The sequence below is a fragment of the Loxodonta africana genome, chromosome 2, assembly GCF_030014295.1.
Source record: "Loxodonta africana isolate mLoxAfr1 chromosome 2, mLoxAfr1.hap2, whole genome shotgun sequence".
In the NCBI taxonomy this organism is placed as follows: Eukaryota; Metazoa; Chordata; class Mammalia; order Proboscidea; family Elephantidae; genus Loxodonta; species Loxodonta africana.
The window spans coordinates 199,712,572-199,735,773 of record NC_087343.1 but is presented as its reverse complement, the minus strand read 5'-3'; the positions used below and the strand labels follow the sequence as shown (position 1 = coordinate 199,735,773).

The following is a 23,202-nucleotide window of genomic DNA, read 5'->3' as shown; positions in this document are numbered from 1 at the left end:
CTTTACCCCAGCTGGTGCTTAGTGCTGCCCTCTAGGTTCCCAGAGCCAAATATTAGGCCCATCTGTGGTTGCTCCTTTAGCCTGTGCCAAATATTAACTTAATCTCCTTCCTAACATCAAAGCTCACCCATCCTGTGTGGAACAGAACAGTCTAGCGCTTTAGTTGAGGGATGAGTGCCCCATTCACCCTTGTCACCCACTAGACAGCTCCCCTTATTGACACTTCCATCTGTACCTGTGGGCATTTAGGTTTGCCGCCTCTGCATGAAACCTCTCTTAGGTGTCTCCATGAAACCTCTTTGACCTCCTTCTATCACCAAAATGATGTTATGGCCCTTTCTTGGTGCCCACATTGTATACTGAGTGCATGTACCTGACCATTTATAGCAAATGCTACTTTAACTTACCATTACTCCTGAGTTTCTGTGTCACAGGTCAGGTTTTCTGGAAGCAGACTTAGACAGGATTTGCATGCAGGAGGTTTCTAAGAGAGTGCTCTCAGGACCAAAACCTATGATGGGGGAAGGGAGTTGAGGAAACAAAATTGGATAGAAGGAGAAGTTGCCAGTGATACCTCAACTTATCCTATGGAGAGCTCAGAGCTGGAATGATTCTTCAGGGTTGTCCCAAACTGAGACAAGGCAAGGGGGTCTTCATACCCTTATTGATCAGTCATGGGATTCAGGCAGCCCCCAAGGAGAGGGCATGACTGTGGGCATAGTGGCTCTCTTCAGCCACGGTCAATTCCTAGAAAGGGGTGCTGCTGAGAGCTGTCACCTGCTGACTCTCCCAGGAGCTGTGGGGATAAACATTTCTGTCTGTGTCTTCTACTTTTTGTAACCCCATAGGCCCCAGCCTTTCTTACTTATTGCCTACACTCAGCATGCATCTGATGGATTGAATCAATGTGTTAAGCCTGATTAACTTTGGTCGGAGTAAGACTTTTATTTCTAGTAAGCTACATTTGTTTCTGCTCTATCAGAAGATGCCATTAAATATATATATATATATATATATATATATATATATATATATATATATATATATATATATATATATTAGCTAATCCAAATTCCCAAGTCAAGAATCCCATATCTGCTGGTGCCAACCTAGCTCTGTCTCCCTGCCACAGGGACACCTTCCCAGGAGTTTCCTCAGAGCCCCAGTTACTTCCTTGTTCCTCAGACTGTATATGAGAGGGTTGAGCATGGGGGTGATCATGGTATAGAAGGCGGAGACCACCTTGTCCTGCTTTGAGGAGTGGTAAGCCTGGGGTCGCATGTAGGTGATCATTGCAGCCCCATAGAAGAGGGAGACCACTGCCATGTGGGAGGAGCAGGTAGCAAAGGCCTTCTGCCGACCTTCAGTGGAGTGCATGCAGAGCACAGCCACCAGGATCCACAGGTAGGAGGCAGAGATGACAGAGAAGGGTAGGAGCAGCATGAGCATGCAGCAGACATAGTTCATGGTCTCATAAAGGGAAGTATCAGTACAGGCCAGCTTGAGCACAGTGGGAACATCGCAGAAGAAGTGGTCGATCTCCTGGGAGCTGCAGTAGGGGAAGCGGAGGGTGAAGACAGCCTGGATCAGCCCGTCCACCAGTCCAAAAAGCCAGGACCCCGCCACCATGATCCAGCAGACACGACGGCTCATGACCACCGAGTACCTCAGTGGGTTGCTGATGGCCACGTAGCGGTCGTAGGCCATGAAGGCCAGCAGGAAGCACTCATCCCCCAGGAGGGTGAGGAAGAAGAGGATCTGGAGCCCACAGCCTGTGAAGGAGATGGCGCCACCACCCAGGAGGAAATCCACAGCCATCCGTGGCACAATGGTGGAGATGAGCATGAGATCCATGAGGGACAGCCAGCTGAGGAAGAAGTACATGGGGCTGTGGAGGCGGGAGTCAAAATTGATGAGGAGGATCATGAGCCCATTGGCAGACAGGGCCACCAGGAACATGACCATGATGATGGAGAAGAAGAAGAAGTGCAGCGGGGAGTGGGTGAAGAGGCCAAGGAGGATGAAGTGGGGAATGAGAGTCTGGTTTCCCATCCAGACCATTGTTCCGGCAGAAGGATGCACCCAGGGAGGGTTGGGATCTGAAAGCAGGTGATATAAATTTAGGGCTGTAATATCAAGGATATTATAACTTTGCCTGATGTATTTCCCTTTTTAAATGGGTTTAGAATAAAAGGCTTGGCCTCTTTACGAAAAAAATCTCTAACAAAGATGCAGATGGGTTTTTTTCTTTCATTTTCTAGGGCTTTGTGACTTTGTTGAAAAGGGAATATTAATCTATTTATTACTAAAGTGGGCAACTGCTTCTGCTTCTGCTAAAAATAGGTGTCTATTCTCCAGTTCATGTAGTTGTTATCTCTTACAAAGCTCTAGGCCAGTCTCACTGCAGGATTTGCTTTTACAAGAAAAAATATGAAAGTAGCAAAGGCATTTACCAGATGTATGAACTGGACACCTTCAATAATGTCTTTGAACCTTGGCTTCCTTATCTTAAATTGGGATAGCCATACTAACTTACAGAGTAACAGTAAAAATTGGAGATGATAACATAAACAATTCCTAAGAGTTTAAAAATGATGATGGCTAGCATTACTTGAGTCTTTTTCATGTGCCAGGCACTGAAATGAACACTGCTGCATCCTTGCATTTAATTCCTGTAACTACCATGAAAGATAGAGCTATTGAGCAAAATATATATACATATATATGCAGAGAGAGAGAAAAAAAGTATTCCTAAGTCTTTCTAAAGACTGGAAGGAGATGTTCCTATATATTAACTGTGTGGTGGAGTTAAGGGTTATTTTTCCTCACAATTTTCTAGAACTTCACAAATTTTCCACAAGGAACATATAAATATAATTCATTTTAAAAGCAGTTACATTATACACACCACCCAACACAAGATCAGAAAAATCAACAGGTTTCTCATATAATACCAATAACCCATTAGTAAAAGTAATAGAAAAAATACATATATCTTATTCACAATTGAAACAAAAACTGTGAAGTACCTAAGAAAGAGCCCTAATGTTAAAAATTATAAAACTTCACTGAAAACACAGACAAAAAAAAGAAAAACTTGACTGAAAGTCATAGAAGAAGGTCTGAAGAAATGGGAAGATATGCATATTCTTGGATAGATAGGCTCAAACAGTAAGGATGTAAATTCTTCCCAAAATTAGTCCATAAAGTCCATGTGATCTCAACTAAAATCCCAATTGGACACGTCTGGCTTAAAAATGGGAATACAGAGTGAGAATCCTCTCAGAAGTCACCCTGAAGCACAAAGAAAATTGAAAGCAGAAGCCCAAAATCCACACTGGACAGAGTTGGGATAGCTAAAAGCTGAAGCTACGAAAGTATGGAAGGAACACCAAACACAGTGGAGACTGAGCAACTGTAATGGAGAAAGTGGAAAAGGACACCTTTAAGTACAGATCACAAAAATACCATCTGCAAAGAGAGGGTATACACTGAGGGCCAAAACCAACAGTACTAGTTTGCACCTGTGAGAGCAGGTGAGTAGTCTGGTGTAAGGAACCCCTCTGGACCCAGTTTCGTTCCAAGGAGCAGAGAAGATAGAATAAAATAAAAGATCTAATAAAAAAAACCCCACACAACGACAAGTCTTATTTGCAGGAAGAATGCTATCTGTGTGGCGGGGAGAGAAGAGGGAATTTGCATTAAGAACAGCCCTACATTTCTCAGTCTCAGTAGCCTGAGGATAACTAAAAGTTATCCTCAGTATCCAGGGTCCCAGGAACCATGGAGTATAAATAACTCTACTTCTGAATTAAAATGGCAAATAGAACACACTGAATCACTATTCCCTTCAAAATTCCCACTGGAATGAGTGTTGTCACAAATACAGTGAGAACAAGGGAGAAGACAATAAAAATATTTTTGGCAGCTGGAAGCACATGGGTGGGTGAGAACCAACTTGTGGACGTAAGAAGACTGAGTTCTATGGTGATGGTGAGGAAAGGGGTAGACTGATGTACACCACAGAATGTCCACAGGGACTCAAGAGTTGGTGGCAGGAGTCACCAAACATAAGTGAGGGTAAGGGTAAGACTGAAAACAGGGATTTATGGAGAGTCTGCTGAAGGAGCATGTGGATGCACAGATCTCTTACCACTCTACATATATAGACCCCGCCCCTCTTACACTCTGGCAGGAAGTGGGAGACTAATTCCCCAGGGAAGATGAGGTAAAGAGTTACAGGACAAGGGGCCATCAAGAGCAGTTGAGGTGGAGGTGTTGTGAACACAAAGGAATTGTGTGAGGAAAGCAGGGATGCCCTGGTCTCCTCTCACTCAGCTCCTGGGACCCAGATTTATTCCCTTCAGGCTAGAAGTTAGAAGATGCACCACCCCCTCTCCCAGCTCCAGAAGACGTTGATACTGGAAGTTTAAAAAAAAAAACCCAAAAACCCAGTCATATCACCCAAAATGAAACCACAATTGACTTGCCCCACCCACACGCTCAGATATTCAATTTTTTTAAATTAATTTGAACAGACAACCAAGCATCCGCAGATACCTTAAAAAACAAACAAACAAACTTTCCTTCATGGAAGAAAGAAAGGAAAACAACAAAGCAATAAGGATAAAAAAAGAGCCTGTATAGGAAAAGTTTTAAAAATTCTTCTCGTCAACATGGGATGAGACAAAGAAAGATAGTATACACATGAAATAAAAAAAGATGCTATTAAAAAGGAGCATTCAGAGTGCAAACCAAAGAAACTAAACCCAATGCTGTCAAGTCAATTCTGACTAACAGCAAGACATTTAAAAAATAAAAATGCTTTTTGACTAAGCAGTTCTACTTACAAGAATTTATCTTACAGATATATTGCACATTGGTGTAATGACTATAGACAAGGCGGTCTGGTATATAGTTGTTTATACAGTAAAACCTGCGAGAGCTGGAAACTGTGTAAGGCAGCAACCTGTCAGAGAAGAAAGCATAAATATTTTCCACTAAAGCAAGTAGAAGTGGTAAGACTGCACCCTGTCAAAGGCAGAAAATTGGCAAAATCTGGAAAAACAAAGCAGTCCCATAGAGTTCCAGGTTCTCACATGTTTCACAGTAGAAAAAAGACTGAAAACAATCTAAAGATCCATCAATAGGGGTAAGGATGAATAGACAATGGAATAATATGAAAATAAAAAACAGAATGACGTTGGTTTTTATGTGTTGATGTAGAATTCTTTCTAAATTACATTGTGAAAAGGCAAGGTACAGAGTGTGTATGGTATAATTGTATAGATATATATATCATTAAAAAAAAAAGGTTTTCAATTTACTTTGCCCAGATCCATCAGAGGAATCACGAGTCTTAAGTGCCCTGTTGTTGTTGTTATCTTGTTAGGTGCTGTCGAGTCAGTTCCAACTTGTAGCAACCCTATGCACAACAGAACGAAACACTGCCTTGTCCTGGACCATCCTTACAATCATTGTTATGCTTAAGCTCATTGTTTCAGCCACTGTGTCAATCCACCTCGTTGAGGGTCTTCCCCTTCTCTGCTGACCCCGTACTTTGACAAGCATGATGTCCTTCTGCAGGGACTGATCCCTCCTGACATGTCTGGAAACCTTGATGGCATAGTGGTTAAGGGCTACAGCTGCTAACCAAGAGGTCGGTAGTTTGAATCTGCCAGGCGCTCCTTGGAAGCTCTATCAGGCAGTTCTACTCTGTCCTATAGAGTTGCTATGAGTCGGAATCAATTTGACGGCAGTGGTTTTTTTTTTTTTTTTTGGTTTTGACACCATGTCCAAAGTATGTAAGATGCAGTCTCACAGCCTTGCTTCTAAGGAGCATTCTGGTTGTACTTCTTCCAAAACAGATTTGCTCGTTCTTTTGGCAGTCCACGGTATGTTCGCTATTCTTCACCAATACCACAATTCAAAGGCATCAATTCTTCTTTGGTCTCCCTTATTCATTGCCCAGCTTTCACATGCATATGATAGGATTGAAAATACTATGGCTTGGGTCAGGCGCACCTTAGTCTTCAAGGTGACATCTTCGCTTTTAAACACTTTAAAGAAGTCCTTAGCAGCAGATTTACTCAATGTAAGGTGTTGTTTTTTTAATATGTCGAAATCCTTAACAACTTTAATCTTTTCTCCATTTATCATGATGTTGCTCATTGTTCCATTTCTGAGGATTTCTGTTTTCTTTATGTTGAGGTGCAATCCATACTGAAGGCTGTGGTCTTTGATGATCTTTAGTAAGTACTTCAAGTCCTCTTCACTTTCAGCAAGCAAGGTTTTGTCATCTGCATAACGCAGGTTGTTAATGAGTCTTCCTCCAATCCTGATGCCCTGTTCTTCTTCATATAGTCTAGCTTCTCAGATTATTTATTTGCTCAGCATACAGACTGAATCAGTTTAGTGAAGGATACAACCCAGACACACACCTTTCCAGACTTTAAACCAATCAGTATCCCCTTGTTCTGTCCAAACAACTTCCTCTTGATCTTTGTAAAGGTTTCTCATGAGCACAATTAAGTCTTCTGGAGTTCCCATTCTTTGCGATGTTATCCATAATTTGTTATGATCCACACAGTCGAATGCCTTTGTATAGTCAATAAAACACAGGTAAACATCCTTCTGGTATTCTCTGCTTTCAGCCAGGATCCATCTGACATGGTTCCACGTCCTCTTCTGAAACTGCCCTGAATTTCTGGCAGTTCCGTGTAGGTATACTGCTGCAAATGTTTTTGAATGATCTTCAGCAGAATTTTGCTTGTGTGTGATATTAATGATATTGTTCTCTAATTTCCAGGTTCGGTTGGATCACCTTTCTTGGGTATAGGCATAAATATGGATCTCTTCCAGTCAGTTGGCCAGGAAGCTGTCTTCCGTATTTCTTGGCATAGAGAAGTGAGCACCTTCAGCGCTGCATCCGTTTGTTGAAATATCTCAGTTGATATTCTGTCAATTCCTGGAGCCTTGTTTTTCGCCAATGCCTTCAGTGCAGCTCGGACTTCTTCCTTCAGTACCACTGGTTTCTGATCATATGCTACCTCTTGAAATGGTTGAACATTAATTCTTTTTGGTATTGATGCTTCCTGCATCGTTTAATATTTTCCCCATAAAACCCTTCACTATTGCAACTTGAGGTTTGAATTTTTTCTTCAGTTCTTTCAGCTTGAGAAATGTCAAGTGTGTTTTTCCCTTTTGGTTTTCTATCTCCAGCTCTTTGCACATGTCGTTATAATACTTCACTTTGTCTTTTCAAGCCGCCCTTTGAAATCTTCTGTTCAGTTCGTTTACTTCATCCTCTCTTCCTTTTGCTTTAGCTGCTTGACATTCATTACCAAGTTTTAGAGTCTTCTCTGACACCCATCTTGGTCTTTTATTTCTTTCCTTTCTTTTCAATGACCTCTTGCTTTCTTAATAGATGATGTCCTTGATGTCATTCCACAACTCGTCTGGTCTTCGGTCGCTAGTGTTCAGTGCGTCAAATCTATTCTTGAGATGGTCTCTACATTCAGGTGGGATATACTCAAGGTCATATTTGGTTCCTGTGGACTTGCTCTGATTTTCTTCAGTTTCAGCTTGAACTTGCATATGAGTAATTGATGGGCCCTAGGCATTTCGAAATGGTAAATGAGCATTGGCTTCAATTTAAAGTCACCAGCTGCGTTAGCCCCTAAAAAGAGAGTTAGCTTCTCCTTTGAATCTTGGAAACCAGGCATTGGCTTCTCCCCTCTAGCTATGAAAGTCCTAGATGGCATCTTCTTCCAATATAAAGCTGTTCCATCTACACTGAAAATCTGTTGTCTTCATCCATTACCTTAGCTAGATCTTCTGGATAACTTGCTACAGCTTCTACATCAGCACTTGCTGCTTCACCTCGAACTTTTTTATTGTGGAGACAGCTTCTTTCCTTAAGGTTCATGAACCAACCTCTGGTAGCTTCAAACTTTCCTTCTGCAGCTTCATCACCTCTCTCGGCCTTCACAGAATTGAAGAGAGTTAGGGCCTTTCTCTGGGTTAGGCTTTGGCTTAGGGGACTGTTGTGTTGGTTTGAGCTTCTATCCAGACCACTAAAACTTTCTCTATATCAGCAATAAGGCTCTTTCACTTTCTTATCATTAATGTGTTCACTGGAGTAGCACTTTTCATTTCCATCAAGAACTTTTCCTTTGCATTCACAGCTTGGCTGTTTGGCACAAGAGGCCTAGCTTTTGGCCTATCTCAGCTTTTCGACGTCTTCCTCACTAAGCTTCATCATTTCTAGCTTTTGATTGAAAGTGAGAGGTGTGCAACTCTTCCTTTCACTTGAACACTTAGAGGCCATTGTAGGGTTATTAATTGGCCTAATTTCAGTATTGTTGTGTCTCAGGGTATAGGTAGGCCCAGGGAGAGGGAGAGAAAGAGAGGAACAGCTAGTTGGTGGAGAAGTCAGAACATACCCAACATTTATTAAGTTCACTGTCTTTACCTGGGCTCAGTTCACAGCCTTATACAGGTACAGTTCACGGTGTCCCAAAGCAGTAACAATCGTAATATCAAAGATCACAGATCACCGTAACAAATACAATAATAATCAAAAAGTTTGAAATATTGCAAAAATTATCAAAATGTGACACAGAGACACAAAGTGAGCATATGCTGTTGGAAAAGTGGTGCCAGTCATCTTGCTTGATGCAGACACAGGGTTGCCACAAAAGTTCAACTTATAAAAAACACAGTGTCTGAGAAGTGCAATAAAGTGAAGAACAGAAAAATGAGGTATGCCTGTATAAAGCTATATTAATTAAAAGAGCCTGGTATTGATGAAGAAATACACAAATTGTCCAATAGAACAGAGTAAGGCCAGAGTAAGACCATTTATGTGTGAAAATTTCCAATATCATCAAAAGAATAGAATTAAATGTTTTTCTAGGGAAATGAGCCCTGGTGGCTCAGTGGTTAAAGTGATGGACTGTTAACTGAAAGGTCAGTGTTTGAAAACCACCAGTGGCTCCATGGCAGAAAGATGTGGCAGTCTGCTTCCATAGAGATTTACAGCCTTGGAAACTCTATGGGGTCATTATGATTCAGAATCGACTTGATGGCAGTGGGTTTGGTTTAGGGAAAGAAAGGCTATTCAGTACATGATTTGGGGCAATTGCCTACCTGTTTTGACAAAATAAAACTAGATTCCTACCTCATATCACACATAAAAATAAATTCCTGACAGATTAAAGAATTAAATGAGAAACAATTACAACACTAACAGAAGAAAATATAGGAGAATGTGTTTATGATCTTGGAGTAGGAATAAAAAAAACAAAAAATAAAATAAAATAAACCCACTGCTGTTGAGTCGATTCCGACTTATAGGAACCCTACGGGGCAGAGTAGACCTGCCACATAGGGTTTCTAAGGGTGTAGATATTTATGGAAACAGATTGCCACATCTTTCTTGTTTGAATCGCCCACTTTTCAGTTAGCAGCTGAGCTCCTTAACCACTTCACCACCAGGGCTTCTTTATTAGGAATAGCCTCATTAAATAAGGCATAAAAAGTGGACAAAATATTTACAATATAAAATTGAAAACAGGTTCATATTCAAAATATATAAGACTACCCACAAATTAATAAGGAAAAAGTTAAACAAAATGAGCAGTAATTCTCCAAAAAGAAAATCCAGATAAACCTTATATATATATAAAAAAGATTGCTTTATCTCACAATTAACTGGAGAAATTCAAATGAAAACAAAGATACAGCTGTTTACCCATTAAACCCATTGCCCATCGAGTCAATTCCAACTAAAATGACCCTATAAGACAGAGTAGAACTGTAGGATTTCCAAGGCTGTAAATCTTTTGTCCTACAGAGAATTCAAATCGCCATCCTTTTGGCTGGCAAACAAGTGCTTAACTGCTGAACCACCAGGGCTCACGTTTACCTATTGAGTTAGTAGAAATTATAGAGTTTGGAAATATCATGGGTGGGTAATACTATGAGAAATATGAGATGGCATAGGATACAGAGCATAAAGAAAACAGTAGTTACCTCTGGAGAAGGGGTGGGGCTTGGGGTTTGTGATCAAAGAGGAACTCTAGCTTGACTTGCAATGTTTGAGTTTTTGACAAGAATGTTTTCTTGTATTCCTTGAATTTAAGTGAAAATTGTCAGAACTTAACTGATGTATCTGGACAATATTTTCTCCTTAAGCTTACTTTCTATCATAACATTTTAAATCATCTAGAACAAGTAACAATGAGAAATTTTTTTCTGAAAAGAGTAAATGTAATAAATTCATATTTTTTACAGAAAAGTTAACTTCTATTGGATGCTCAGTGTCACCTTTAGGAAGTGGTGAGGAACCTTTTGTTGCCAAAGCTGGCTGAGAGCACACTGCAGTCATAGAACCAGGGAGCAAATACACAAGGGGTCTTGAGAATCCCCCCCTAGGGAATGGTGGCAACCGTCCTCATAGAGTGACAGGACAGAATCCAAGGGAGGCACAGGAGGAAGAGACAGTTGATTATTGGATGAGGGATTAGAAAGGAAGTGAATGAAGCGAAACACCAACTAAGACCAAGAGAGGATGGGAGAGATAAAATGAGTAATGGGAAACGTCAATGAAACAGAGAAAAGAAGTGAGGAAATGGAGAAAAACGAGAAGGAATATTAAAATATTGGAATTTTTTTCTCCAGAAGAGACAAAAAGCATAAAAACAGACATGATGCAACAAAGGGCAGAGAAGATAGGCATTAAAGGGCAGAGAAGAGAGAAGGCTGAGGAGAAAGAGAACAATGCAAGATGGGGCAAAGAACAGGAAGAGAAGGGGTACCCGAGTGAAATGAGGAGCTGGACAGAGGGAAAGAACACTCCCATTACCAACACCTTAATGAGCTCTGTGACTCCTGGGACTGAGAATTGTGGAACAGACTGCATTGTCTTCAAACCCCTCTGGCTCTCTCTTGGACCACCCTTTACCCCTTCAGGATCTTCTCATACCTGTCCTCACGCTCTTAGGTCCTCAGGCCCCAGAGGCAGCAGCCATGTTCTGACCTTCCCAATTTCCTCCCTAACCATGGGAATGTCCTGTGCGCGTGCTCATGAGTCTAACCTCTTCCAAGTGACCAGGGGTCCACGTAGCCCACAAGGCAAAGTCAAGAAGATTCTGCTGTTCCCTGTCTGTCCATGCAGTCCCAGCCTTCTTCTCCACCTTACTGTGCCAAGGAGTCTCTGGGTGGTGCAAACAGTTAATGCACTCAGCTGCTAATTGGAAGGTTTGTGATTTGAGTTCACTCAGAGGCACCTCAGAAGAAAGGCCTGGTGATCTGCTTCTGAAAAATCAGCCATTGAAAACCCAATGGAGGACATTTCTACTCTGATACACATGGGGTTGCCAGGAGTTGTAGTCAATTCAGTGGCAACTATTGTTTTGTTACTATGCCAGAGACCACTTACTGTGTCTCAGTTGCCTCTACCATCCAGACTGCATTTGTATCCACACCATTCCGTCTGCTTGGAACATCTTCTGTCATCATTCATTCATTCAGCAGATATTTACTGAGGACCTACTATACACCAGGCATTGCACTAAAAAAAAAAACAAACCCATTGCTGGTGAGTCAATTCCAACTCACAGCGACCCTATATGACAGAGTAGAACTGCCCCATAGGGTTTCCAAGGAGTGGCTGGTGGATTCAAACTGCCAACCTTTCGGTTAGCAGCCAAGCTCTTAACCACTGTGCCACTAGAACTTCGTGGCACTGTGCTAGGTGTTAGGAATAGAGGGAACAAGCAGCCACAGTCTCTGTCCTGAAGCTAACACTCTCAGGACCCTCACCTCCCATGCCCAAACCCTTCCATCCTTCACCCCTCCATCAAGTCCCTCCTCCTCTGGGAAGCTCTTCTGACACACTGCAGCTTCAGTGACCTCTCCTCTTTCTTATAGCACTTGGTGTCTAGAATCAATAAGTTGCTGATTAATCAAGTATTGCCTCACTGACATACAGAATATCAGAGGTTCCTGATAAGGGCGAGGTCTATGAACCCTGACATTGTATAAAAAATAAGTGTTTGTGTGCATAGTTCATAGTTTTACTATATTCCTTTTTGAAGTGAAGAGAAACATAAAAGTGCCTTTTATGGTTAAAGTTATTAATGTGGTGAGGCTGATTTTTAAATTTTCAAACCTGGATGTTTAATTTCCTATTCACATGGCAGGTTTATTGAGCACAAAGACCTTGAATGTATGACTCTGTGTGCTCCACATATTATGTATTCACAGCTGAGTACATGTAGCACTCAAGAGAGGTGGCAGCCCAAAGGGTACCATGGATACAATCTCCCGGCCGGGGAGGAAATTCTTATTTGTTTGGAAGAATTATAAGAGCCTTAGCTAGGAAGTGAAGCTGGATCCTGAAGCGCAATTAGAATCTCCAAGACTGAATAGAAACCAATAGGGTATTTCAGGCAGGCAGAAGAGCCAGAGCCCAAGGCAAAGAGAAGAAGGCACAATATTGATGGGGAAGGTAAGTTGGACCCATCAGCCAAGCGGAGGGACCACACAGGGAATCAGGGAGGGAGTCTGGTCCTCAAAACCATGGAGTCATGGTTAAGATCTAGGGTTTGACCAATTACTAGTATTAGGCTTTGAACAAGTCCTCACTGAGATTTTCATCTCGTCTGTAAAATGAGGACAAGAACGATCACCTCCTGGGGTGGTTATGAAGATTAAATAAGTGAACGTATTCAAAAGCACAAGACACTTGGCTGGCTCACACAGAAAAGGCTCAACAAACAGTACTATTGTTAGTTGCTGGCAAAGGGGCAGGTTTAAGACCATTTATCAGGTAGGAGAGAAAAGACTAGAGGCAAGAGAAACTGCTAGGAAGTAACTGCAATGGCCTAAGTAGGGGATGGCCATCAGCTGTGTGATCTTGGACAGGTTACTTAAGCAGTTTCATCATCTGTATAGTTGAGATAATAAAAGTTAGAAATATCTCCTCAAAGGGTGATCGTGAAGATAAAATAGGATAGTATATGTAAAAGTCCCTACTCCAGTGCCTAGCACATAATAAGTGCTTGATAAATGGTGGCAGCTACTTTGTCTACAGCCTCCATTACATTATGCTCTGAACTAAAGTGGTGGCAAGAAGAGTGTAAAGTAGGGAGGAAGTCAAAAAATTAAAAAGCATGTTGCACACATCAGAATTTTCAGGTTGAAAGGGAACTTGGATGCTCTTTATCTTTTATTAAGTAAATCAACTGGTTTTCAATAAATAGTTTTAAATCAATTGATCAGATTAATAAAGGCAGCCCCACTCCAGTGTAATATAAGTGGGTTATCAGTTGAGATGCAAATTTCTCCTTAGGTAGCAGGTGGCTACAGCACAGTTTCAACTGGGCAACAACAAGAAATATTTGAGGGTAGAAAGGCCTTTCTGCACCCCTCAAATAAGGCCTGTCAGAGGCATAGGCTGTGCATAAGGACTCCTGTGGAGTCACACATGGAAATTTTGTTGGCAAGCCCTGTAGCAGAAAGAAGGGGATTTCCCCCATAGAGATTTTCTCTCAGAGAAAGGAAACTGCAGAGTGGGTTAAGAAGGGAGCAAACATATGGAAACATATTTTTTCAAGAAGCATATTTTTCTGAGAAGAAAAGGTATAGGAGAAAGTATTCAAAGAAAGGGTATAGAAGAGAATATCCAAACAGGAGAAAAAAAATCAATTAGGGGCAGGGTGCTTCAAACAGAAACTCCTTTCTTAGAGTTAGAAATATAAGGTACATGTGGTAGAGGGGCAGGAGTGCATTTTGCCACTGTCCTTCAGGCAAAATCTAACAACCAAATACCATCAAGGACAAATAACTCTTCCAGTACACTGAAGAGGCACCATGTGTGGTTATCAGGGGATCCAGCCATTCTTGCAATCTCCATAGACTTGAAAAGACCAACTTGAAAGTGCCCTCCATTCCTAACACCTGTGGTGACACTCTGAGTAAGCCACTCTCTCTTTCGGTCTCAGCCTCCCCAACTATAAAATGAAGGGTTGGGTGAGACAGCCCCTCAGGTCTTCTCTGCTTCTACCCATGTGTAAAGGATTAGGAGTGAGAACTCAGTATCTTAGAAGCCAAATCAAACCATACAAGAGTTTTCTACCTCAAGAGACATAGATAGCAGGGAAATGGGCAGGGATAAGTGTTGTAGGGTAGTATCAACAACAAATATTTTTAAGCACTAAGATAACAAAGAGGGGAAATAAACAGAGAGGAAGAGCCTTACCTGAAATCACATAAACAATCCAAGAAGGGCTGGGGAATCAGGAGGGTAGCATCCCAATCTGAAGTTTGTTGTGAACAAACGTCACCACCACTCAGGGACAGGTGCTCTGATCAGTAAATTGGGTCTGCCATAAGATTTCTCTTGGTGCAGGGAGGCCAATGTGCCTCCACCTCCTTGAAGGAAATGGGCCCTTAGATCAGGAGAGACCTAGGAAACGCAGAGAAGATAAACTTCTAGGAGAAAGAAAGGGCATTGTGTTTGGAACTACTTTAAAATCTCCTCCCATCATGTGGAGACAGGAGTTGATTGAAATGCTTGGGGCACTGCCAACCCACAGGCAGTAAAAACCCTGTGCCTTCCACTAGGGCTGTGGAAAGGTTTTGAAGAAATTCATTAAGACTTATTAAAATGAGAAGAAAATGTTTTCTGAAAGAAGGAATACAGAAAAACCTGGAAGAGAGGATTCCATCCTAAAAACTTGGCAGAATCTTGAGGGGTTAAGAAAATGCCTCCCAGAAACAATACCACAGAGAGAAAATACACTCCTCATCCAAAATGAGAGCAGGATGGGAGTAGGCTGGGCCAAGAGGAGAGGGGTCCCTCCTGGGAGCCAGAGCAGAACCTCTTACCTGTAGAAGAGACCCCCCTCCCTGGACCAGTTCCAGTGCTCAGCTGAGAGGTTTTATTCTCTGCCACCTCTCACTCCCACCAACTCTTCTCCCTCCTCTGCTGTGACTCAGGAAAGTTGCTTCCATTTTCATAAATCCTCAGAGACACCTTCCTCTGCCGCACCTCTGTCCCCAGTCTCTATTAACTAAGCCTCCAAGGGAAGGGAACCTTCTGCAAAGTTCTCTGATCATCTCAGCTGCTCCAGCAAACAAACTCTCTCCCAGGGGAAGGTGGAGAGGAAACTTGGGGACTGAGGGGTTCTATGGGCCAATCTGGGAAGAACTCGCTGTCCCTCTATTCCAAATATGAATGAGAAACACTGGTTTTCATTCTGTTTTGTCCACCTTGGGCGTGGCCCCTATATAATGTATGAAGATGAAGTTAACAGGACACCATTTGGAGTCTTCAAGGTGCTTGCACCTCTGCATCATTCCACTTTCTCAAATTACCTAGACTGAATGATAAGACTTCAGTCTAAGTTTACACTGACCCTTCTTACCTCAGAGTTTAATCCCACTGGAATTAAATGCAGTCCCCAAAGGGTTGAGGACAAAACAAACACGGTCCACTATGACCAGGAAGTCATCTTGTTCCTTAAACTGACATTGACCACCACCTCCTGTCCATGCCCCTGTCAGCTACCACCCAAATGGGCCTCTCTCATACTAAGAATTTTCAAAAATTAAAGGTAGCATAGCATGGACACATAGCCATACAGTCAGGGTTGGGTGGGAATCTTAGCCAGACTTGACCTTGGGGAAGCACTTAAACAATTGAAGCCCCGATTTCCTTATCTGTAAAATGGGAATAATGATGTTCACCACTAAATGTTTGTTGTGAGAATTAAACTGAATAGACAATCTACTGTCATCTACCCATTGTCGTTCCTAAGAATTGTAGTTACTATTAGTGCCAACCCTTTATTCTGTCCAATTCCTGAAAGCTGAAGATAGTTTCTTGTTGTTTGGCCTAACCACAGGGACCCCAATTCTGACCATTTCTTCTAGCTATGTCTCCAGAAAATTCTACTTTTCCGGGATAAAATTATTTTGTTTTGCAAAAAGGAACAAAATAAGTGACATCAGGGAGAATTACATACTAGTCAGCTCTCAGGGCCAGTCCCACCATAGAAACATTGAAATTAAAGCAAAAAACTGTCAGAATCAATTTTGTTAAAACTCTGGACAAAAGACAAAGACAGCAACTAAGAGAATGCTGAATCAAGAATAAGGCAACTTTAGAGTGGTAGGAAGCTTTGTGGCTCCCCTCCCCCCGCCTGATCTGGAGGTAGTTTTGAAGACTACATCTCATGTTTCCAGTGTAAGACCCTGATCCCTGATTCTAGAGGTAGCAGAGTGTATCTTATCCTCAAGGAATTTTGTTCGTCTGTTCTAACCAGTCTGGGTGATGCCTGAAGGACTTCCACAAGGCACTTGTCTTTGTTTGGCTTAAATGGGAACTCACTCAGGGCAGAAAAGTTGTGGCCATCCCTCAAAAACACTGCAAGGCAAACCAAAAACCCCCAACTCCCTGGTCAAAATATTACAACTGAGGCAAAGAATAGAGTGTTAAAAGCCTGGGAGAAAAAGCTGAGGAGAGAGTTTATTTGGGAAACTGGAGCATTCAAAAGTGCCTGTGTATACTGAGTGGTTGAAAAAGTCAGGTACAAGTCTAGGAATGTACTCACCTCTACCTGATTGCTAGACTCAATGCAAGCAGTATCTGAAAGCTAAGGCAGAGTTGTAAATATCCTGGCTAAGAAGTCAGGGAATTACCCAACACAGAGTTAATCCACAAGGACTGGGGAAGATTTATTTCCCTTTCTCTCTGTCTCTTTCTCTCTCCCTCTTTCTCTCAGTTTGTCTGTGTGTATGTGTCTCCCTAGCATTCAAGGAAATCTCTGTCAAAACACTAGCTAAACACAAGCCAAAGGGACACTCAGGAGAATGCACATGAAAAAATACAAACTATAAAAAATAACTTAGAAAAGTTAGTAAACAAATAGCAACAACAACAAAAATCCTAAGGAGGGTAAGAATCTAATTTAAGGGTTGCCACATTAAAGTATGCTAAATGTCCAGTTTTCAACAAACAATCACAAAGCAGCCAAATAAACAAGAAAGTATGTCTCATTCACAGAAGAAATTAACAGAAACTATCCCTGAGAAGTACCACTCATCTGTCAACTTGTCATGCTGTGGTGGCTTGCATGTTGCTGTGATGCTGTAAGCTATGCCACTGGTATTTCAAATACCAGCAGAGTCACTCATGGTGGACAGGTTTCAGTGGTGCTTCCAGAGCAAGGTAGACTCGGAAGAAGGCCCTGGCAATAAAAATATTTGCCAGGGTAAACCTTATGAATAGCAGCAGAACATTGACTGATAATAGCACTGGAAGATGAGCCTTTCAGGCTGGAAGGCACTCAAAATATGACTGAGGAAGAGTTGTCTCCTCAAAGTACAGTCAGCCTTAATGACATGGATGGAGTAAAGCTATCAGGGCCTTCACTTGCTGGTCTGGCATGACTCAAAATGAGAAAAAACAGCTGTAAATATCCATTAATAACCAGAAAGTGGAATGCATGAAGTATGACTCTAGGAAAATTGGAAGTTGTCAAAAATGAAATGGAATGCATAAAGATCTGTGTCCTAGGCATTAATGAGCTGAAATTTGCTGGTATGGGACATTTTGAATCAGACAATCATATGGTCTACCTGGGAATAACAAATTGAAAAAGAATGGTGTTTCATTCATCATCGAAAAATAATTCAAGATCCATCCTGAAGTACAATGCTGTCAGTGGTAGGATAATATTCATACACCTGCAAAGAAGACCAGTTAATAAGAATATGATGATTAAGGTTGTGTGTCAATTGGGCTAGCTATAATTCTCAGTGGTTTGCCAATTATGATGTAGTTTGGCAGTTATGTAATTATATAGTTTGGCAGTTCAGCAATAATGTAATCAACCCCATGATGAGATCTGCTATGAGCCATCAATCAGTTGAAAGGGAGTTTTCTTGGGTGTGCGGCCTGGCTCCAGTACAAAATGGATGTTCCAGCAAGTCTCTCTCTCCCCATCCTGCATCCAGCTCATCATCATTTGACCTTCAGTTCCTGGGACTTGATCTTGCAGCTTACCTGCTGATCTTGGGTTTGTTAGCCCCTGTAACCAAGTGAATAAGGAGAAGCCTCTAGTCTGATGTCTGACCTTTGGACTTGGGATTTGCCAGCCTCCACAACTGTGTGAGCCATTTCCTTGAGGTAAATAGATATGTTTATATCAAGGAAATAATATAAATATATATATGCATATCACTGATTTTGCTTCTCTAGAGAACCTAGCCTAAGTCATTTGGTACTGAGACATTTGGAACTCTAGAGAAACAATATTATAAGGATGAGTTTTCTAAATTGGCTCTCAAGTCTGTTAGTCTTAAAGATGTTGATGTCTCTGCTTCCAGTAGTAAACAAACAAACAAACAAACAAACAAAACAGGGCACTGCTAATTCATGGTGTTAGGTGGAGATAGAAATATGCAAAATATCACCACCAACAGATCATGTATTGGTGAGAGACGAGGCTCTAAGTGATTGCATGATTGATACTTTTCTACAATTTTGTCATAATGAGAAGTAAAAGGAAGCTGGTTGGTTGGTTGGTCCTACTTTTGCTAGACAAAGTGGTGAAAGAAAGAGATGAGCTGAGAACTTCAGAGTTCCAGCTCAAATGCTGCATAAACATCTTCAAATTTGCCATTTGTGCCCTGAAAGAAAGCTTTATTTCCTATTGTAACAGCTGATACTGTCGAAAACCAAACCCAGAGTCTTATTGTAAGATTGAATGAATTACAATGCCAATTGTTTTCCCAACCTCTATGGCGTCTGAAGTTTAAGTGAGGGTATTGATTGGAAAGAATTGGGATCTTGAACGTTAGGATAAGGATATATGGACAGTTAATCAGGAAGATGGGAACATTGAGCCCCTAAATTCCAATGAATCACCTCTGCCAACAGAACCAGCCTTCTCACTCCCATATGAAGAGATTACCCCGCTTTTGTCTGCTAAGCAACCCTTCCCAGTAAAACCATTAGCCTCTCCACCCCCATCTGATGAGCCTTTGTCTGAGTCAGCTCCTGGGGAGGTTCTGAGTCATTGTTTGGGGCATCGCCTGAGGCAGATGCCTTGCAAGACACTGCTGAATGTTCTCAGAACATAATCCCACCACCCATTTGTGCTTCTAGAGCTATAACTAGACTTAAGTCCCAGCAACCCCCAAAAGGTGAAGTACAAAGTGTGACCAAGTAGGATGTACACTACACTCCAAAAAACCTGCTTAACTTTTTTAATATGTACAAACAGAGAAACCTGGGGAATACATGTGGGAACAGCTACTAAGCCTGTGGGATAATGGTGCCAGGAACATAAAGTTGGATGATTCTGAGTTTATTGATATAGGCCCACGAAGCACAGATTCTTTATTTAATGTTTCAGCTTGAGACGTTAGGAAAGGGTCTAATAGTTTATTTGGTTTCTTTGCTGAAGCATGGATTATGCAGTAGTCTCCATTAATAAAATGTGTAAAGACCTGGAGTTAGAAAGCCAAAAGAGAAGAACATGATTGGCATTTTTCAAGTTGAAAGAACTGAAGAGAAAATTCAAACATCAAGTTGCAATACTGAAGAATTCTATAGGTAAAATACTGAACGACAAAGGAAGCCTCAAAAGAAGATAGAAGGTATACACAGAGTCACTGCACCAAAAAGAATTGGTCAACACTCAAACATTCCAGGAGGTAGCATATAATCAAGAACCAATTACATTGAAGGAGGAAGTCCAAGCTGCACTGAAGACACTGGCAAAAATCAAGTCTCCAGAAATTGAAGGAATACCAATTAAGATGTTTCAAACAAATGGAAGTTCTCCCTTATCTATGCCAAGAAATTTGGAAGACAGCTACCTGGCCAAGCAACTAGAAGAGATCCATATGCATGACCATTCCAAAGAAAGGTGATCAAACAGAATGTGGAAATTATATCTTACGTAAGTAAAATTTTGCTGAAGATAATTCAAAAAGAGTTGCAGGAGTACATCAACAGAAATTCAAGCCAGATTCAGAAGAGGATGTGGAACCAGGGATATCATTGCTGATGTCAGATGGATCTTGGTTGAAAGCAGAGAATATCAGAAAGATGTTTACCTGTGTTTTATTGACTACGGAAAAGCATTCGACTGTGTGAATCATAACAAATTACAGATATCATTGCAAAGAAAGTGGATTCCAGAACACTTAATTGTGCTCATTAGGAACCTGTATATACACCAAGAGGCAATCAGAGCAGAACAAATGGATACTGCATAGGTTAAAATCAGGAAAGCTGTGCATCAGGGTTGCATACTTTCAATAAACGTATTCAATTTGTATACTGAGCAAATAATCCGAGAAGCTGGACTATATGAAGAAGAACATGGCATTAGGATTGGAGGAAGACTCATTAACAACCTGAGATATGCAGACGACACAACCTTGCCTGAGGAAATCAAATAGGACTTGAACACTTACTGATGAAGACCGAAGACTACGGCCTTAAATATGGAGTATACCTCAACATAAAGAGAACAAAAATCCTCACAACTAGACCAATAAGCAATATCATGATAAATGGTGAAAATACTGAAGTTGTTAAGGATTTCATCATACTTGGATTCACAATCAACACTCATGGAAGCAGGAGTCAAGAAATCAAATGACATATTGCATTGGGCTAATCTGCTGCAAAAGAACTCTTTAAAGTGTTGAAAAGCAAAGATGTCACCTTGAGGACTAAGCCTGACCTAAGCCATGATATTTTCATTCACCTTCTAAGCATGCTAAAGCTAGACAATGAATAAGGAAAACTGAAGAATAATTGAAGCCTTTGAATTATGGTGCTGGTGAAGAATAGTGAATATACCATGGGCGGCCAGAAGAAAGAACAAATCTGTCTTGGAAGAAGTGTTCCAGTCTTATGAGCAGAAAGAAAAAAAAAAACAATAAAGAAAAATGAACAGAGCCTAAGAGACCTGGTGACATCAAGCGTACCAACATATACATAATGGGAGTCCCTGGAGGCCGTCAGGAGGAGAAAGGGACAAAAGAAATAATAGCCAGAAACTCCCCAAATTTGATAAAAGACATAAATCTATACATTCAAGAAACTCAACAGATTACAAGAAGAATAATCACCAAGGGAGCCACACTGAGACACAGTATAATAAAATTGTCAAAAGCCAAGAACAAGAGAATCTTGAAATAATCAAGAGTGAAATGACTCATTACATGCAATTAATAGCAGATTTCTCATCAAAAACTACAGAGGCCAGAAGAACTGAGATGATGTGTTTAAAGTGTTGAAAATAAAAAAAAATTTTTTTTCAACCAAGAATATCATATCTCACAAAAAATTTTTCAGAAATGAAGGAAAATTAAGACATTCTCAGATAAACAAAAGCTGAGGTTGTTCTTTGCTAGTAGACGTGTCCTTCAAGAAACGGTAAATGGAGTCTTTCAGGCCAAAGTGAAATATACTAAACAGTAATTCATACCCTTATGAAGAAATAAAGAACTCAAGAAAATGTAACTATATCAGTAAATTTAAAAGCCAGTATTATTGTATTTTCGGTTTGTGGCTCCTCTTTTTATTTCTTATGTGATTTAAAAAGCAAATGTATAAAACAATAATTATGAATAATTAATTATAAAAATAATTATTAATAATAATTATAAATCTATGTTAATGGGCACACAATGTATAAAGATGTAATTTGTGACAACCACAAAATAAAATGCAGGGGTGGAGCTATATAGGAGCAAATTTTGTATCCTATTGAAAAAAAAAAAAAATTTTTTTTTTTTTTTTTTATTGAAGCTTAATCGGTATCAATTCAAGCTATATTTTTATAAATTTAAGACGATAATTGTAATCCCCCATGGTAACTGCTTGGAAAATATCTAAAAATACCCACAAAAGAAAACAAGAAGGTGACAAAAATGGCACACTACAGAAAATCAGTTAAACACAAAAGAAGGCATTAATGCAGAAAATGAGAGGGAAAAAAGATACAAAAAGCAAACACCAAAATGGCACAAGTACTTCCTTATCAGTAATTACTTTCAAATGTAAATGGTGAAGGTCGCCAATCAAAAGGCATAGATTACTAGAAGGGGTAAGGAAAAATATGATCCAACTACAGTGAAAACTGTGAGAGCTGAAACTTGACAGGGTTGCCTTGTTTTTCCAGGTTTTGCAAGTTTTCCACCTTTGACAGAGTGCTTACCACCTTTCTATCACTCTCTATTAAGAATCTTACCTTGTAAACACCTAGTGAGTTTTTCTTTTCTGACAGGTTTATGCCTTACACAGGTTATGGTTTTCACAGGTTTTACTGTATATGCTGTCTACAAGAGACTCACTTTAGGTTCAAAGACACAAATTGTTTGAAAGTAAAAAATGGGAGAAAATATTCTATGCAAATCATAACCAAAAGAGAGCTAGATAACTATGCTAATATCGGATAAAATAGACTTTGACCCAAAAATTGTTAGTAGAGACAAAGAAGGATATTATATATTAATAAAAGGGGCAATTCATCAAAGATACAACTATAAACATCAGTGTACCTAACTAAAAATTTCCAAATGTCTTAGTTATCTAGTGATGTTATAACAGAAATACCACAAGTGGATGGCTTTAACAAAAATTTTTCCTGTAATAGTATAGGAGGCTGGAAGTCCTAATTCAGGGTGCTGGCTCCAGGGGTGCCTTTTCTCTCAGTTCTGAGGAAAGGTTCTTGTCATCATTCTTCCCTTGGGTTTAGGAGTTTCTCAGCACAGGAACCCCAGGTCCAAAGGATGTGTCCGCTCCCAGATCTTTTTTTTTGGTGGCAGGAGTTCCCTCTCTCTGCTTCTCTTCTTTTATCTCTTGTAAGATAAAGAATATGCAGGCCACACTCCAGGAAAACTTTGCTATTCAAAATTGCCATGGAAATTCTAGTCAGAGAAATTAGGCAAAAAAAGAAAAAGAAGTAAAAGACATCTAAATTAGAAAGAAGGAAGCTATCTCTATTTGCAGATGGCATCATCTTATTTATACAAAATCCAAAAGAATGTACACACACACACACACACACTATTAGAGCTAATAAATTAATTCAACAAAGTTTCAGGCTACAAGATGACATGCAAAAAATCATTTATGCCTCTATACAACAGCTAGACAATCCAAAC

General features: G+C 40.5%; 1 protein-coding gene across 1 annotated transcript; it reads right to left on the bottom strand.

Moving 5' to 3' along the window:
• Positions 1-1,080: 1,080 nt before the first annotated feature.
• Positions 1,081-2,150, bottom strand: LOC100672771 (olfactory receptor 2V1-like). Its single transcript, XM_023552973.2, has one exon. The coding sequence runs from the start codon at positions 2,059-2,061 to the stop codon at positions 1,081-1,083; it is 981 nt and encodes a 326-aa protein (XP_023408741.2). The 5' UTR covers positions 2,062-2,150.
• Positions 2,151-23,202: the final 21,052 nt, after the last annotated feature.

Bases quoted from the DNA above. Each gene is read 5' to 3' on its own strand.
- LOC100672771 (XM_023552973.2), bottom strand. From the start codon at position 2,061: ATGGTCTGGATGGGAAACCAGACTCTCATTCCCCACTTCATCCTCCTT.